Below are 17,976 nucleotides of genomic sequence, written 5' to 3'. Positions count from 1 at the left end.
AAAATGGTTATGCTCTTATAATTTTTTGTTTTTGTTTTGAGTATATATTAGTGTATCAGCTTCTCAGACTTGTGTATGTGTATATAATTTATATTGAAGAGTGGGAAGATATCAAACGTACACCCCAAACAATCAATCCATCATTTCCATACCGGTTAGAAACCAATTAATATGCTATCTGCCTGTCCACGCTGACGCCATTCCTCTCAAAAGTCCCGTATGAAGCACATTCTAGTCGCACGTACTTATGAAGAGAAAAATAGTATGCCTTCTTTCCCACCCCCGTCGGCCGCCTCATGAAAGTAGACTATTTCATTGGCTGACAAAGTCAACGGCGCGTCGTTCCGATTGGCCTCTGAGCACTATGCCCTCCTCCACCCATCCCACCCCCCGCCTCTCCACCTGGCTGGTGAGTGGGAGTGGCCTAAGGTACGGCGGCCGCGGAAGCCCAAGAATCCCTTCGGTCGAGGCGGGCGAGTCTGAATGGGGTCGATGAAGGAGCACGGTAGCGGCGGGGACGCGCCGGAGACGCGCGAAAGAAGGCCGGTCTTCACCCTGGATGAAGTGGCGAAGAGAAACACCGACAAGGAGACCTGGCTGGTCATCAGCGGGCGCGTCTATGACGTAACCCGCTTCCTCAGCGAGGTGGCTATGCAAATTTATGCAAATGAGGCCCCCCACCCTCAGGAGGGGGCTGTTTTCCGCGATACGGGAGCGGGGGCTTGTGGGTGAATCCATTCCCGCCCAGGGACTTCCTGGGAGCAAGGAGGGAGATGCGGGGCCTTGCTGAGGTCATGAAGGCCCCAACCAGGCCTGGGGGGGCCGAAAGGGGAGACCCCAGCTGGCCTCTGCCGGACGGGGTGAGGGGGCTGGAAAAGGCTAGTCTGCAGGCTAAACATGCGGGGTGGTGATGGTTGGGATGGCTAGGCCCCCGATGGAGCCTCTTCCAGCCTCCTGGACTTTCAACTGCAAGCAGCCTGTAGATTGGGAAAGACAGAACACAACGTCATAAAGTCCAGGCTAACTTCTTCCAGCTCCTGACAGACACAGGGCGTTGCTTTGCCATAGCATCTCCTGTCTTCCTTCTAAGACTGTGGGCAGGTTCACCCCCTCCCCACAACTTCAGTGGGCTGAGTTTCCTAAGTTATCCTTGAAAATGTTAAAAATGTATACATAAAAAGTAGCAATACACAGAGAGTAAATCTAGTCAGCCAGAGTCAATTGGAGGACCCACATGGGAAGGGGGGTAAAACAAATGCTTTGCATGTAGGAGGCATGCAGATTCAGTCCGCAGCATCTCCAGTTTAAAGGGTGGTACACTCTTTAAAGGGACTCAGGTGGCGCTGTGGGTTAAACCACAGAGCCTAGGACTTGCCGATCAGAAGGTTGACGGTCCGAATCCCCGTGATGGGGTGAGCTCCCTGCTCCTGCCCACCTAGCAGTTTGAAAGCACGTCAATGTGCAAGTAGATAAATAGGTACCACTCCGGCGGGAAGGAAAACTGTGTTTCTGTGTGCTGCTCTGGTTCGCCAGAAGTGGCTTAGTCATGCTGGCCACATGACCCGGAAGCTGTACGCCGGCTCCCTCAGCCAATAAAGCGAGATGAGCTCTGCAACCCCAGAGTCTGCCACAACTGGACCTAATGATCAGGGGTCCCTTTACCTTTACATTCTTGCCTGAGATGTTGGATGGCCAATGTGAGGGGGAAAGGGCTAGGAAAAGCCTTGGAGACCCACTGCATGTCACTTTAGATAAAGGGGAGGGCAGGAAATTATCTGAGGCCCTATAAGTATTTTCAGACTCCCAACTCCCATCAACCCTAATGACCTAATTATCCCAGTGGCCTGGGATAATAGGAACTCATTGATTCACTTCTTGATTGCATTTATATCTCACTTTTTTCTCCATGGAGCTCAAGGTTGCTTACATGGTTCTCCTCATTTAATCCCCACAACACCCCTGTGAGGTAGGTTAGGCTGAGTAAATCGCCCAATGTCACCCAGGGAGCTTCATAGCCAAGTGAAAATTTGAACCCTGGTTTCCCATGACCTAGTTCAACACACTGACAACTATTTCACACTGGCAGTCCAAAAATATCTAGAAGGCTGCAAGTTTCCCTTCCCCTTGAAGTAGACAGTACCAGGCTAGTGGACCCAGGGGGTTGACCACTTGGCAGCTTTGTAGGCACACACAACTGCTTATTGACTCCTCTAAATGAGAACAGAATAGGAGCAAATGCTTGTTAAGGGTTTGCAAAATTCAGCTAACCCTCTGTGTGAACATATCTTATGTTGCAGCCTCTATTAAGATTTAGGATCTCACAGGGTTGATGCGAACATTTATATGAAAAGGATTTTCAACTATTTGGAACACTAAAATGTTTATAGAAATAATTATTAACTGCTAGCAGCCTTGTACCTGGAATTGCTCAGGAATTCTAAGAAATCAAAACATCAGTGCAGTTTTGAAAGGTCTAGTTCAGTGTGCCATATCATGATTTCAAATGGCTTCCCATTGTACCCAAACAAAGATAAAAGACACATCCTTGATCTCAGGAACCAGTTTGCAAAATTTGGTTACAGTGCCTTAAGAGGTTTCCAAATGCATAGCAACCAGACAAACCATTTTCCAAAATACCTAATAGATGCCAGTATTTTAAAAAGCAAGGTAAGTTTTGCAGGAAGTGGCCACTGTATTGGAAATATCCATATTTCAGTGCCTGGTATCTAACATATAATATTATCTTAAGTCTGATTAATTCCTCAACTGCTTATGAGCTAATTCCCAATTCTGGCTACTCAGTGACTTTGAAGTTGCTGTTTACTTCCCAAAAGTACTGATTAAGAGGGTTGTGGGTGGAATTGTGTGTGCACAGACACACATGATCACTTTCCTCTTTCCCCTTCCCAGCAGCCCACAGTGTCTTAAGACAAGACAAGACAAGAAAAAGTCTTAAGCTTCTGGTAAATGCACATCCACACCATAGTCTGAATCAGATCTAGATTGCAATACCATCTGCAAAAAAAGTAGTCTGGAGACTGAGGACTGTGGGTGGTCTAAATTACTGTTTATTTCACTTAAGTTTCTAGACCTCTTTTTATTGCCTATCAAGAGCAGTTAACAATCACTACATAAAAGCAACATAAAACCATATTAAAGTAATTAGTGCTTCATTTAAAAAAAAATCTATAGGTAATCACAGAGATAAAAGGAAATTTCATGAAAACATCGTAAATTTGCAAAAGAGCGTCATAGGTTTGTCCTAATATAAAATGCCTTTAGGCCAATTACTAGGTACTTACATGCTTTGGCTTCTTTGATAATGTAGTCTAATGGATTGGGGCCACCACTGAGAAGACCCCGCTGTGTGTTTTACACTTGTGTGCCTGTGTGTGAGTTTAACCAAGGCCTCTTTTACTGTTTTGAAAGGATGGATGAGCTCACAAGGAAAGAGAAGTGCTTTCTGTGGGTCTTATGTTGAAGCTGTAGATAGTACCTTTCAGACTCCTAGTTAGTTCACTAGTTCCCAAACATCTTCCCCCATGGACTGCTTGAAAATTGCTGTAGTCTTGGAGGACCACTTATTGATCCTTCTGCCTATTTTAGCGATTGTACTGCAACGTTCTTCAACCTGAAACTCTTTGTGCTTTCTTGCTGCATGATACATGAGTGAGATTGTGGTTCAGCCTGAAGTGCTACCACAGGCTTGTTGCGTAAAGCAGAGGAGGCCTCTTTGCAAAGAGATAATTGTGTTCTGCTCCTGGGGCTCCAGCAGCTTGTCGGTCAACGGGCCAGATGCTGATTTAGTCCTTGAAGCCTGCCAATTGCAGCAGGGATTACATAAATCCAATTCTGTTTAGTAATGTTGCAGCAAAGATTACATATTAAAGAATGAGACATTAGACTTTCATGTGATAGAAGCACATTGGAATGAGGGAGACCTGGAGCTCCAGAAAGCTAGGAATTGAATTCCTGGGTAGCTCAGAAGCTGCCTGTGAACACCAGCTGGGTACCCATAATGTATTTCGAGGGAGGATGCACAGGAATGCTTGCTTCTGTGCCCCTTCTCTTGTGTCCCAAATTCTGGGCCCTCACTATGTCTCCTGCTCTAAATGCAAGTTGCTATGAGACTTTGGAAGATTTAAAAATCAACGTCTGAATAGCATTAGCTCCGGCAAAGAGCTTTGGGTTCCTATTCTTGCCTAGGCTGGGGGCATCTTTGCTGGGTACTTTCCAACTTGGTTTGGCATTCTGTTCTCTACTGTCTTCTTGATCACTTGGAGAAAAATTTTCTGGATGTAAATGGCCTTTTGGCTGTGGATGAATTCAACTTCTCAAACTGACTGTATATCAGATCATCTATCTTACTGATCCAGCTTTTCTAAGTGACATGGAACGCCAAAACTGTTCTTTAAGGAGAAACTTAAAACCAGAAGATACCAAGAACTTAAGGCAGCATGACACACACTAGCCTAATTCAAAAGCTACCTTTGTATTTGTCTTCTCTGTCCTTCTCTCTGGTAGTATGGAAACCAGATTCAATACCTGAGAGATTAGTTTGGGCTGAATACTATCCATTCTCAAATAAGCTTTGCTTAACTTCTTTCCATGCCCATCCTTAACTTTGCAGTTCATAAAGACAAAGGAAAGAAGTCAATTGCTGGTGGCTTAAATCAAGCCCTTTTCGCTTGTTGTCCATTTCTAAGGCCTTCAGTGTCCACACCTCTTGTGTCATTCTGGGGAGAAATGTGAGCTGCCAAAGGGGGAAGCTGATGACGTCAATCAGAGATTACTCTCATCACCTCTGCCCCCTGCCTCGCCCTTGGAGGCTTCTTCTTTTTTTTACCCTGGGAGCAAAATCCACCCCAGGGATCCTTCTAGCACATTGAAGGTGTGCCTGGGCATGTTTTGACTGCATTGTACTCTCTGACCTGAGATGCTGTATATGTGACTCCTGCTCTGCCAAAAGTCAGTGGCATCTACAACCCAAGGGAGAGGTGGCAGGAGTCCAAACTATTGGAAGTAAAACGCAGATAGTGTAGGAAGCTTCTCCTTGTAGCACATCGGGCAATTGACCACCTAGCCTCACACTATTTATTCCAGCTGCAAGTATCTGTCCACTATTATTGCTATTATTTAGATTTCTTACCTACCCTTCACCATACGGTCCCAGGGTGGGTTGCAGCAATGTAAAATATAGTTAAAAACAACTTTGAATCAGAAGTATAGGGTGGGCCCTAAAACATTTATTTATTGAATTTATATATCTTCCTTCTAAGGGTGCCCAGGGAGACAAACATACACACAAGTGATAAAAGACCAAATATCAATTTGAGTACAAATGCAGACAGACAGACAGATAATCAGATGTTGAAGGCCTGGATAAAGAGGTACATTTTCAACAATGACAAAAGCTGTATAATGAAGGCAGACACATCTATGTGAGGAGGGAATTCAATAGCTATGGGGCTGTCCTAGAGAATGCTCTCTTCCGGCCTACCACAGTACATGTTAGGATCAGGTAAAGGGTTTTTGTTTTAACTAAAGATGCCAGCAGGGATTGAACCTGGGACTTTTTGCATGTAAAACATGTGCTCATTCCTTGCATCTGTGGAATCAGAAAGCACCGTAGTAATCATAGCGATTCTAGCTTCTCTCAAACCTGCATCCCACTCTTTAACTCACCCTTCGCCAACCTGGTGGTTCCCACAGTTGTTCTGGACCAGAGCAGATGGGTGTCCTTGGGTGGAAAATTGGCTGTTAATATCAGAGATACAGTTTTAAAAAATCAGATGGGTCTTAAGTGGTGCTGAAAAACATGGTGTTTGTTTCCTTTTATTATTTTATCTTACATTTATATCAAAGAATATTCAAGGTTGCACATTATTAAAATACAAATACAGTACTGTAAATCTCCAGGTACCTGATGTGTGTTTAAGGGACCAACATTAATGCATTTCCTGACCATGGATAGAAGGAGTAAAATCCGCTGACCTCTTGCTTGCCACTACTAGGCTTCCAGGTTCTTGGGTGGCCAGGGCCTTAATTTTTCAAGCATGTTTAAGGAAACTGGATGACATTCTTGAGGCTTCCCATAGTGGAGATGGGACATTAAGGCTGCAATCCAACCAACTACACTTACCTGAGAGCAAGTCCCATTGAATTCATAAGGACTTACTTCTGATTAGATAAGTATAGGATTCAACCAAGTGCAATCCTTTGCATGTCTACTTGGATATTATTCCCACTGAGTTCAGTGGGACATGCCTTGGGTTGTCAGTTGTGTATATGATGAGGAAGAGAAGCTGGTGTGTTTTTCTTGCTGCTTTTCTTTTTCATAGTTCCTATGTTCTTTGCAGCATCCAGGTGGAGAGGAGGTTCTGCTTGAACAAGCTGGTAAAGATGCCACTGAGAACTTTGAAGATGTTGGCCACTCTATGGATGCCCGAGAGATGCTTGACCAGTACCTTATAGGAGAGGTTCATCCGGTGAGGTCCTAGTATGGGGGAGAAATTGGGAATGTTTGTAGCTTTTATTTAATAAGAATATCCACCTTTGGGTACAGGCTGTGGAGCTCCAGAGAGAAGGTGAGGCACAAACTATTCTTTGCCTCTTTTGTCAAAGAGCTTGTGGTGGGTTTGGGTGGGGGAGCTGATTAATGTAGCAGCATGTGCTCTCAAATGACTTGAATTCAGCCTTTGCTCGCCTCCTGCCCTCCAGTTTTGGACTACAACTCCCATAAGCCCCAGCCAGCACAACTGTGTTGGAGTAGATAGTATGACCCTGCAAGCTGGGGCTGGTGGGAGTTGTCATCCAAAACAACTAGAGAGTACCAGGTTGGCAAGGCAGCTCTAATGTCTTGGTTTTATTAAATTAGAACTTTGCTCCCAGTTCATTTCTGGGAGTGAGAAGTGAAGGATGCCAGGTCCCTCACGTGGCTTGGGCTCTTTCTTGCATGCCAGAAAGATTTTTTCCCCAGGAGCTTAACATCCTTTCTCTTCTTTCTCTTCCCTTTCTTCTCTCAACAGTGTGACCGTAATCCTAATGCCTCCAAGGTAAGTCACTATCCTGGTGATCTCCCCTACCTCCCTTTATTCTAGCATGGAAAAGGTTTTGGGGCGCTTGAAAAGGTGCAGTGAGAATGGGCATGTTGTGTTAGTAGAATGCACCTACTCCTCGGTGAGCAGAGCTCACCTCACTTGGACTTCAGCAGTGGTAAAACAGCTGGACATAGGGTGCTGCAATGAGAGCTGCCCTGTTGCACTAGGAGTGTTTAGTTGGTTTCTGCCCTTAATTGGTCAGAGTGGGGATGGGGGTGCTGTCTGTGGGCCTTTTCCTCTAGAGAGCCCAAGGCCACTGGTGTTCTGGCTGCAGGTCTTGTGTTCTGCCTCTCACGTCCTCTCTTTCTACCTTGGGGCTTCAGTTTAATGAAGAACTCTCCTTCTGCAGTGGTTCTGTGCCGTGCTGCCTTCAAACTTGACTATAAAATTGTCTGTAGCACAGTACAGGCAGATCAATGCCTATCTGTGTTCAGAGGTGATATTCCTCAGAGTACAAGTTGCTGGGAAGTTGAATAAGAATGGATTGTTGGTCTTACTAGGGTTGTTGTTAGGTCTTTAAAGGATGTAGAATGAAAATGTGCACATGCTAATTTATATGTGTAGGTGTCTCTGGGCAGTGTGTGTGTGTGTGTGTGTGAAGTTTTTTAAATGACTGAAGGAAGCAGAAGATTTGGGGCCTGGTGCTTAGTTCCTCTGGGCTACCAACTCCCTTGCCCTCCCTTGGGAACTTCTTGATGCGACATATGGTTGGCCACTGTAGGAAAGAGTCTGCTGGGCCCCCTTTCAGCCTGATCCAGCAGTAGCTGCAGGGCTCTTCTTACTTCCCTCACAAGATATTCAGTTCTGGGTTAAAGGTCCTGGGTTTCAGCACTGTTTACCTTTGCTGGAGGAGAGAGGATTTCCTTGTTCTGCACACAACAGCTTTCAATTGTAGCTGGTTGAGTGGGTGGGGCTGAAAGCACTCTAGGTATGGAACACATCGGAATACCTGAGCAGCCCCTTCCCAGCAAGTCTACCCGGGAGCTGACCTGGCAAACTCTGTGTTGCAGTTGTTGGGAGAATTCTGAGCCTGTCATTGAACAGCAGTTCCCACGATTGGAGAGGAGCAGTGGGAGCCATCCGCTGGCTATGTAAACACAGCCATTGTGGGTTGCCCAAGTCCCACTGTGTGGTGCCCAGCAGTTCAATCATTTACGATGAAAGGATTATAGCATTTCTCCTACCTAACTCGAAGCCCATTCTGTGTATTATCCTCTCTCTCTCCTCATGCTCCCTGACTTGTGTCAACAAAGGCTTGGGGTGAGCATGAGGTCCCAGCCAACAACTTGTTGAATTTGTCCTGAGAACTTAAGCGTTTGATTCTGTGCTACACTTTGCCCAGAGATGTGCCCCTCTGCCACCAGGGAGCAACCTCAGGTTATTCACAGAAGACCTAAGTAGCTTCTCTGCTGCCTTGCTTCTTGGTCCAGAGTTGGAAATGACTTTATATGGGAAACACCCACTCCCTGTCCTTCATCTGTTGTGTTAGTGTCTCGGGAAGCTGTAAAGTCAATACCTTTCTGTGATTTATGATACCTGGGCGAGAAAAAGAGTCTTCACAATGTTTTTCCTACAAACATAAAAACACATTGCAGTAGTTTCATTTATAGAACCACCCAGATTTAAAGTTTCAGAGTGACTGGTGCACAAGGAAATATGTGGTGTGTGTGTGTATGTGTTAGCTAGATGAGTGTGGCTAGTTTGGTTACTGCAGTTTGATGCAAGCCAACATGACAGTTACTGGGTTTTCTACGTATAGGTCCCCATTTTGAAGGGGGGAAAACAGGGGAAAAAACAAAATGCTACAGGCATGCAAACATGTTTGTACTTTTTTTTCATAAGAAGAATGCCAGGCAAACTTTTGTGGCAGGAACATTGCAAAGAAAGAAAAAGTGAGTCCCACTTAAATCTTGTCTAGGTGTCACTCCTTTCTGACAAGTGAGGGTTTTTTTCCCCCTGAGGAGAGGTATGGAGTACTGTGGGTGGCCTCAGCCCTATCCCTGGAGCAAAGCCCTGGTTGGCCCATTTGAAGAAATGTGTCCAGGCATACCCTATTATTTGGAAATGACTTCTGTCTGCTCTGCAGTGTCTAATGGCTTACTTGACTCAATTACTAAAAGAAGGATTTAGACACTGAGGAAGAAGCTGATGATGTTTCTGGTCCTCTGCCTTTACACTGATTCCCCCACCTACACTTTACTTGCCCTGAAAGGGAGTCCTGTTTTCCCCTTTCAGGATCCTGATGGCATGGTTTGCATCATAATTTTCTGGACTGTTTACATAGGAGACCATGGTCCTTTTGTAGCAGAGCCAACAAATGAGTGCTAGCCCTTTGCATATATGTCATATTTAAATGGCCCCTGTGTTTTCTGTCTCCTTTGCCTCTGCAGAACTTGAGGTACCCTCTCCCCCCTCTGCTCCTCAAGCCTTTGAGCCTGTTTTGTGTCTTTTCTTCCTCTGCCAGGCCTAACCAAAGGGGTTGCTTTTGCTTGCTCACCGCCTCTTCTTCCTCCCTAGCTGCTTCTTCAGTGTTGGTTTTCTGCATACTCAGCAAAAGCAATTTGTGTGAGTCTCAAAAGCTAATGATATCTTCTGTAGGGGAAAACTCAATGTGTTTAGTAGTGTTTACTCCTGCTTTTTCCTTTTTAAAAAATAAATAAAATTATCATGGCTAAAGAAGGAAAATGGTCCCTTCACCTGGGGGCCTATGCAGGTATTGCCTCTTCCAGTGGTAAGGAGACATGGAGGAAGGGCCTTCATAGCTATAGAGAGTGTGGGAGTTTGATCCAGGCATAGATAGTGGCATTTGCAGGAGCTGGGACAGAGCACCGGGAGCTCACCCCCTTGAGCAGGTTCAAACCACTGACCTTTTGATCGGCAAGCTAAAGAGGCTCAGTGGTTTAGACCAGTGTTCCCCAACCTTGGGCCTCCAGCTGTTTTTGGACTACAACTCCCATCATCGCTAGCAAGACCAGTGGTCAAGGATGATGGGAATTGTAGTCCAAAAACAGCTGGAGGCCCAAGGTTGGGGAACACTGGTTTAGACCACAGCGCCATCCACTCAAAAGTATGCTATCCTCAAAAGTATGCTGTGCTCAAAAGCATACCAGTGTGAATAGATAAATAGGTACTGCTATGGTGGGCAGGTAAACAGCATTTTCATGCACTCTGGCACTTGTCACGGTGTCCTGTTGCGCCAGAAGCCGTTTAGTCATGCTGGCCACGTGACCCGGAAAGCTGTCTGTGGAAAACGGTGGCTCTCTTAGTGTGAAGCAAGATGAGCGCCACACCCCATAGTTGCCTTTGACTAGACTTAACCATCCAGGGGTCCTTTACCTCCCCCCCCCCCCGCAATAGTGGCATGGCAGGAGGTGGCTTGGTGTGAGGAGAAGGGAACAAAAAGAGATAGACGGCCCACAAAAAATCAGCTCATACAAAATGGGCAGACTAGGAATATGGTGAAGTGGAGGGAGAGAGCTGATTGGGGTAGAGAGAGGGGGCTTTTAGAATCGCAACAGGGATCCATTGGAGAGGGCCTTCAATACTGAGGGCTATAGTGCTTTCTTCACAGAAAGCCTTTGATTGGATTGACTTGATATAGACTTGGAGCTCTTCTTAAGACTTCTCTGTTTGTGCTGTCTCTCTTTCTGCTGATGTCATTGTCTGTCATGAGTAGCCACCAAAAAATGTGGCTATTTCTAAATTGCCCTTACTGGAATAGCACCCTTCCCGCTCATGGATTGGGTTTCTTTGGTGGTGCGGCAAGTTTCTGTTTGCGAAAGGCTTTTCTTGGTTTCCAAAGCAGACCTCTCTGACTTACAGGGGCACCTCAGACTGTCTGCTGCATTGTCCTTCCAGCTTCATGTCTCAGCCTGTGGAATTCAGCTCAGTGTTGTTGGTCCTTAAGTCTCTTAGCATCTCTTCTCAACTTTTCACAAGGTTCTTAGCTTTTCACCACAAATGCAACTGTCTTATTGCCGCTACCTCTGAAATATAGCATTGCTTAATCTGTAGGTTGAATGCAGATTGGTGGATTTCTCTTGGACATCTCTTTTTCCACTTTATGTTGGGCTATTTTATAGGGGGGAAATGATAGGAAGACTGTTTGTCATATAGTCCCCCTGAAAGTAGCCATCCATAATTTCTGTATTGAACAATCTCTTTGATCAACAGAAGTAGGGCAACTCCTAGAGGCAGGTAAAAATTCCTTGTTCTGGCAGTAGTACTTCCATCTTTGACATCTGCTCTGATATTCTGTATTTCAGCCTTCCCCATTCTGATGTCCTCTAGATATTTTGGACTACAACCCACATCATTCCTAGCTAGCACAGTTGGTTGCTGTATGCTGTAATACTGAGTGAGTGAGAGTGTGTGTGTGTGTGTGTGTGTGTGTGTGTGTGTGAGAGAGAGAGAGAGAGAGAGAGAGAGAGAATTCTCCCAGTCTTCTTGTAGCCTTCCCTTTTTCAATAACCTTTGCATGTAGAAACAAACAGCAGTCATATAACCTACCACATAGTACAATACTGCAAGCAAATTGCTTCTGTGCTTGGTGTCTTAGACTCACAACATTTTTCATGGTCAGTATATTTATTTGCACTGCCACAGGCCATCGTAATTTTAAGAAGTTAAAAACAAGGTTCTGTTTCTATAGAAACTTAATAAGTTCAGACAGAATTGGGCAATGTTTATTGAAGATAGGTATAACAAGGCACAGTCTTGACATGATCCAAAATATTTATAAGAGATGACATAATATATACCATTATTTTTAATGTAATACTTGCAATTTCTTTATTTTTTCTTAACTTTTCTTTGTAAATACATATGGTTTTCTAAAGGTGAATACAAATTATAAATAAATTAAGAACAAGTATTTGATAGTCACTTCTTGCCATACAATCCCTCTTGGCTTGTGCCTGCATCCTCCAAGGGGAGTTGGATAAGATTCTCCCTTCCCTGGGCTTTTTTGCCCCATCCCAGTTTCTTATCTTTGCTACAAGAAGCAAAGAGGTCTCCTGTCCTGGATCTGCCAAACACGAGGTACAAGAGAGAATGGCAGCCACTCTTTGTGGTCAAGCTGCTTGCATTGGGTGCACAGAAAGGCTACCTGAACTTGGTAAAGCAAAGAAGTTATATTATTTCAGCAAGCACCCTTTAGCATTGCTGCTCAGAGCTCAGGCGACAGATTGGAGACACATGGGATGGGTGCCAAAGGAAGGCTTAGGGCTGGCGCTGGCGCTGGGAGTGTTAAATGGAATCTCATTAAGGAGTTATGTGCATGTTTAACAATTGGCTTCTCTTCACGCTTGGCTAGGAGATTTGGCCAGTGAACAGCACTGCTTTAGACAGCCCTTTTCACAATGATGCTGCTGTCACTTGGCATTTGCAGCTTTGCAATAAGGGAACTATTCACATCTTAAAGGCAAAGGCACCTTTTTGTAACTTCCCTCCATTGCATAGAGAGGCAATTGCTCAAGCTGGCTTTTCATGATGTCTCATTTTGAGTTGAGGCCAAGTGTTGTGCTTGTAATGAAGAGTCCATGTGTGGCTGCTGGGTGTGAGGCTAAGCCAGTATGTGGAATGTGTCTTAAGGACACCAAGCTGTGTGCTTGACATAGAGTTGCTGTTAAGACATGTCCGGATGGTGAACAGTGGGGAACTCAAAATTCAGGCCAACAAGCAAGGGCAAAAAAGCAGCATGACATATGGCTTGTATTGTTATGGGAAATCTCTGCTTGGTGACTGAGCCTTGTAGTCATAGAGAGGAACCTTATTGATCACAGCAGCAAATAAGACAGCAAAGGAACACACAGCAACTGGCAAACCGTGATTGTCTAAGACAGGCATCCCCAACCTTCGGCCCTCCAGATGTTTTGGCCTACAACTCCCATGATCCCTAGCTAACAGGACCAGTGGTCAGGGATGATGGGAATTGTAGTCCAAAACATCTGGAGGGCCAAAGGTTGGGGATGCCTGAAGAGCTTCCCTATGAAAAGTGCCCAAGTACTTATAGAACATGGAAGAGGGACTGAAGAGAAACTAAATGCGTGCCCAGACATAGTTGTTGGGAAGAATGGAACATGTTGAGAGAGTAAATGAATATGTGAAGAACCAGGGCAGAGAATGAAGATCCAAAAAACAATCCTCCCATTCGTTCCCTCTTCCAGGGTCATCTCAATGCTATTACCCACCTTTGCTCAAATTGGACTGGTCATATGTCACAGTAAACAATAAACCATGGTATATTGTAAATAAGCAGAAAGCTGGTGCAGGCTGCTTAATCACTCCCACTTTACTCCAACCTGGCTAGCACAGAAACAAACAAACCAGAAGGCTTGGCGTTACATGCAAACTGAGGCATGTGGTTTGTTTAGAAAGTGGGGGCGGGGAGAAACCCTAAGTCAAGCCTGGTGGTTTATTTGTCCAGCCAGGCCATGCTGAATATTCATAGCAAGCCATAACCCATAGGTTGCCATCACATGTGAACCAGACCATTTCGTAGCCTATAATTTCAGCTTGCATGTTTTATAAAATGTACACAAAATGTGTGTTTGTTTTGTCTTCTCAGGTTCCAAGCAAGTCTCCCTCGAAAGAATCAAGGTATGGTATTCTGCTCTGCCGATAGAGTAAACAAACAAGCTTTCTCTAAGTCAGCCTGGTTTCTAAATAGATCTATGGTGCTTCAACATTTGTATGGATCAGCCTCCTGCACCAGCATCTTAATCATGCATCATTCTAGGCTTTGTTGTTACATACTATGATCTGTGGAATGACCATCTAAATTAGTCCTATAAATATTTTATTTTTACATATCTGTAAATGAGATAAATCTACCCACCTTTGACTGAGGCCAGTTCCTAATTTTGTGCCATCTTTGCTGCTCCTGTGTTGTATGAGATTCCTTACTCAGCCATGATAATGTATTTAACTGGTAGCCACATGCAGGCTGAAACTAGTGGAAAGTTCTGAAGCAACCATACTTATTGGGCAGGAATGAACTGCCTTAGGTTTTTATCTATACCTATAAATGAATGGATAGAATTGTTAAGACTTTGCTCACAGAACTATGACAGAAAAAGATTCTAGAAAAGAATTCTCCTGTTTTAAGTGCATTTAACATAAATGTAACTTTATAACCCCCTCTTGCCTTTTCCCTCAGTTTCTGGACAGCCTGGCTGATCCCTGTTTTGGGAGCCATAGTCTTGGGATTGATGTATCGCTACTACGTGATGGATGGGAAATCCTCCTGATTTGACCTTGCTGAAGCTTTAGGACTGGAAACCATGCCTTGCCACTGAAAATGGTGGGGTCTTACTAAATTCTGATGAACACCTAGATGTTGTCCTTCACTTGTATCAGTCAGTCCAGCAGCCCTGGTGTCTGCAAAGCCAAGCAGGAATTTGGTGGGGCCCACTGTTATCTTTCTTGTAACTGCAGAAACAGCAACTTCCTGCCATTCTATGGCATGGCATTTCTGTCACCATTGACCATGAGTCACTTTTCATCCAGCAGCTTCTGGTTCGTCGTGATGGTGCCTCTGATCCATGCCAGCCTGTCCCATTAAGTACCAGCAGAATGAGATGGCATGCTGTCAACATTCCTCTTTAGCAGGAGACCAGCAAGAGAAATGGCTCCACCAGCACAGCGCAGACTGGGAACGGCGGCACACCTGCCTCTTCTCGGGTGTTTTCCTTCAGCTTCTTTCTGTACATGGTTTTTGAAACGGTTAAATGGGTACATTTTTGTTTCAGTCTTCTGGTTTACATAGTCCTAACTGTCTGCCTTTTTAATCTGCCTAATCTGTAATAAAGGACTCTCCAATTAACTCTGGTCAGCGGCCTTGTTTTCCTGACTGATTCTGCTACCTCTGGCAAAGCTGGAACTGGCCATCACTCGCCTTCCCTTCTGCTTCTGCTCTTAATGCTCTATTTGAGCATAGAACTCCAAGAAGCTGGTGTGGTACAAAGCTAGTGGCTCTTTCGCCAACTTTGTACCAGAAAAGCTTGCTATGTTCTAAGTGCAAGCAAGTTGGTATCAACACTGAGGGAGAGAAGGAAGCTGAAGGAAATTGTGCCTCTAGGGTTGAAACAAGAGATGAGAATACCTTTTAGGTTTGTGCTTTTTCATTTGCTCTGAAGCCTGAAACAATGCAAGCAAGCAGCACAAGACAGGCATTGTGCTGGGATAATTCCCTTCCTTCTCACATACTCCCTCTAATTTTGCCTTAAGTTTGAATCTAGTGTGTTAAGGGGAAGGACAGCCATGAAGCTAAAGTTATCCACTAAGATAATTTTGATGTTGCCTTTCTTCATGGGACGTCAAGAACTATAGCTTCTTAAGGGAAATTTCGGCAACATAAGTAACATCTAGTGCAGTGTTTCCCAACCTTTTTTGGGCAAAGGCACACTTGTCTCATGAAAAAAATCTCGAGGCACACCACCATGCCAGATGGGGAAAGGTCACTTTTTACTTATGTAAAAAAAAATAAAAAAATAGTAACAGCATAGAAGGTAATGGTAGATGACTGTTAGGGTCTCCCCCCAAATGCAGAATTCTATTAATATCTTCCTTAGCGAGCCGCGTTAACCCCTGTAATGCTTTCTATAGAGTAAGCATAGGGGACACTGGGGGATGTGGAACCAAGGGGGCAGTGGGCCAAAAGAGTTCGGGATCTGCTTTAAACAGAAATAAGAGCCAGTGGGTTCTTCCTTTTTTAAAGTATCGTTTCAGCGGGGACAGCAGTCCGGATTTCCAAAAAGCGGCGCTTTTTTGCGTCTGAGCAAAGAAGAGAGAGAGGGGGAAAAAGAGAGATTGATTTGTGGCTGCGCAAAGGGGGGAGGAGCCCAGGAGTAAAAGTAGGAAGGACGAAGGGAGGGGAAAGGAAAGTTAATAGAAGGAAAGGCGGGTGGGAGAGAGAGAGAAAGAAAGAGGGAAGGAAGGGGGGAAGAGAAGTGGAAAGGAGGGAGACCGAGGCGGGGGAGAAGCGTCTGGAGAGTTGCTCTGAAGTTTGGGGGGCCGCGCGTCCCAGGAGGCGGAGGCCAGCCCGGGCTGGGAGCCGCGCCGCGGCCCGGGGGCGGTAGGCGGACCGCGGCTCCTAGGATGTGGAAAGGGGATGGTGGCGCAGGGGGAGGAGACCCGCACGGCTAGGGCAGCGCGCAGGGGGAGGGGAGCGGGCCGGAGGCGGGCGAGGGGGGCCGCGATCCCGCGCACCGCGAACATGGCCTCCTTCCCCGCGGGCCCCGCCGAGCCCCCCGGCCAGGGAGGGCGGCGCGCCCCCGCCGCCGGAGGAGAGCAGAGGCAGGAGGAGGAGGACGAAGGCGCTGCCGAGGAGGCGCGCCAACTTCTGCCAACTTCGGCGCCCGCCCCGTCGCCGCAGGCTCCTCCCGGCCGAGAGCCAGAGGACGGCGGCGGAGCAGGAGGAGGAGGATCGGGTTTGGCGACGGCTGCTGCGTCCTCTCCAAGCGCAGGGCTGGCCTCTGCCGCGCCCGATCCTCCGCGCTCGCCCGCTTCTCGGCGGAGCAGGTCTCGTGCGGGTGCGAGGCGCTGCTGCAGGCGGGCGACCCCGGCCGGCTGGGCCGCTTCCTGGGCTCGCTGCCGCCCGACGCCGTGCGACTCGCCTGCCTCCCTCCCACGGCACACCAGGCAACGTCTCGCGGCACAGTAGTGTGCCGCGGAACACCGGTTGGGAAACACTGATCTAGTGTAAAACCAGTGGCTTGTCTTGAGATTGCAGTTTTCTATTGGATAACTTTGGGGGTTTAGAGTAGTTCATTTATGGCTCTGAACCCCTCAGGCCTAAGCACTGAATAAACCCAGTTCTTAGTATAATCTTCAGTTACATATCTTGACAGTTTGAAACTAACCCTCCAGGGTTTTTCTCTTGTCTGTTACTAGGCTGTCCACAGTCCTCACTGGTTTGACTGTTTGCTGAGATCAAGGCTGTTTTTGCTAAGGTCAGGTGACTTACACTGTTTTGGAAAAAGTCTCGTAAACAGATATGCATAATCATGTTTCTTTAAAATTAGTTTTCTAGCAATGTTTGGTCAACAGTTTTTTGCCTACATATATATCTGAGAGAACATAAAAGCCTTAAAAACATCAATGCAAAAAGAAGAAAAAATGCAGCCAGCAGTTAAATTGGTTCTATGGGTGATTCTCTGAAGACTGGCTGACAGGCTTGGGTCTGTTCTTGTGTCTGTTGAATTTAGATGATAAGGGAGCTAGATATATGCATGTATCTCAGTTCTCCCTCGCTGTAAATCCAAGGTTCAGATCTTGTTGTCTTGGAAACTAATCTGTCTGGAATAGCAGTTATGATGGTAAACACTCAAGAAGCTGTCTGGTTCGGAGGAGGGGGTTAGAGTGCAGACATTCTACATGTTCAGGGTTCCTTTCTTAAAACCCTGAGCCTGTGTTAAAAGTTGTCATTGACTATGTTAGTTGAACTTGCTGTTGCTGTTGTACCAGCATCTTAGAAATTAATTTTTTCATTTCCCAAAGGTGATCCCGAAGACAATTATAAATCTGGTTGAATTTGTGCAGGCTAACCTGCCTGGTTTATATCCACAAGACATTTTTTTAAACTTGATTTTTATTGATTTTTCAAGGAAGGAAATCCCAAAACAAAAATACAGGAACACTAGAGAACCCGAAGAAGAGGAAAAACAATTGAGACAGAGGAAAAACCTGTCACATAGCAATATAAATGACCATGACAGAATATATATATGTATCATAGAATTGTAGAGTTGGAAGGGACCCTGAGGGTCGTTTAGTCCAATCCCCTGCAATGCTGGAATCACAACACATGGTCCCCCATCCTATTTGAAACCATACTGGACGCTGCTCAGCTTTGCAAATGTGCTAGCAGTTTTAT

The 17,976-nt window shown here is 45.7% G+C and overlaps 1 protein-coding gene across 5 annotated transcripts; it reads left to right on the top strand.

The window, feature by feature from the left end:
- The first annotated feature begins 428 nt into the window (after positions 1-428).
- On the top strand, positions 429-14,925 carry CYB5B (cytochrome b5 type B). 5 transcript variants are annotated; one of them, XR_003707855.2, is made up of 6 exons: positions 431-645; positions 6,360-6,488; positions 7,029-7,055; positions 13,669-13,700; positions 14,260-14,403; positions 14,613-14,925. XR_003707855.2 is itself a non-coding variant. In XM_028739820.2 (5 exons), the coding sequence occupies exons 1-5, from the start codon at positions 484-486 to the stop codon at positions 14,662-14,664; spliced, it is 402 nt and encodes a 133-aa protein (XP_028595653.1). In that variant the 5' UTR covers positions 429-483; the 3' UTR covers positions 14,665-14,925. The 5 variants fall into 5 exon arrangements, 3 of the variants coding, with proteins under 3 accessions (XP_028595653.1, XP_028595652.1, XP_028595651.1); XR_003707856.2 differs by having other exon boundaries at positions 14,610-14,925; XM_028739820.2 differs by lacking the exon at positions 14,260-14,403 and having other exon boundaries at positions 429-645.
- The last annotated feature ends 3,051 nt before the right edge of the window (positions 14,926-17,976 follow it).

Source organism: Podarcis muralis, chromosome 7, assembly GCF_964188315.1.
Source record: "Podarcis muralis chromosome 7, rPodMur119.hap1.1, whole genome shotgun sequence".
Lineage (NCBI taxonomy): Eukaryota > Metazoa > Chordata > Lepidosauria > Squamata > Lacertidae > Podarcis > Podarcis muralis.
The sequence above is the reverse complement of the archived record's forward strand: the minus strand, read 5'-3'. Positions and strand labels throughout refer to the sequence as shown.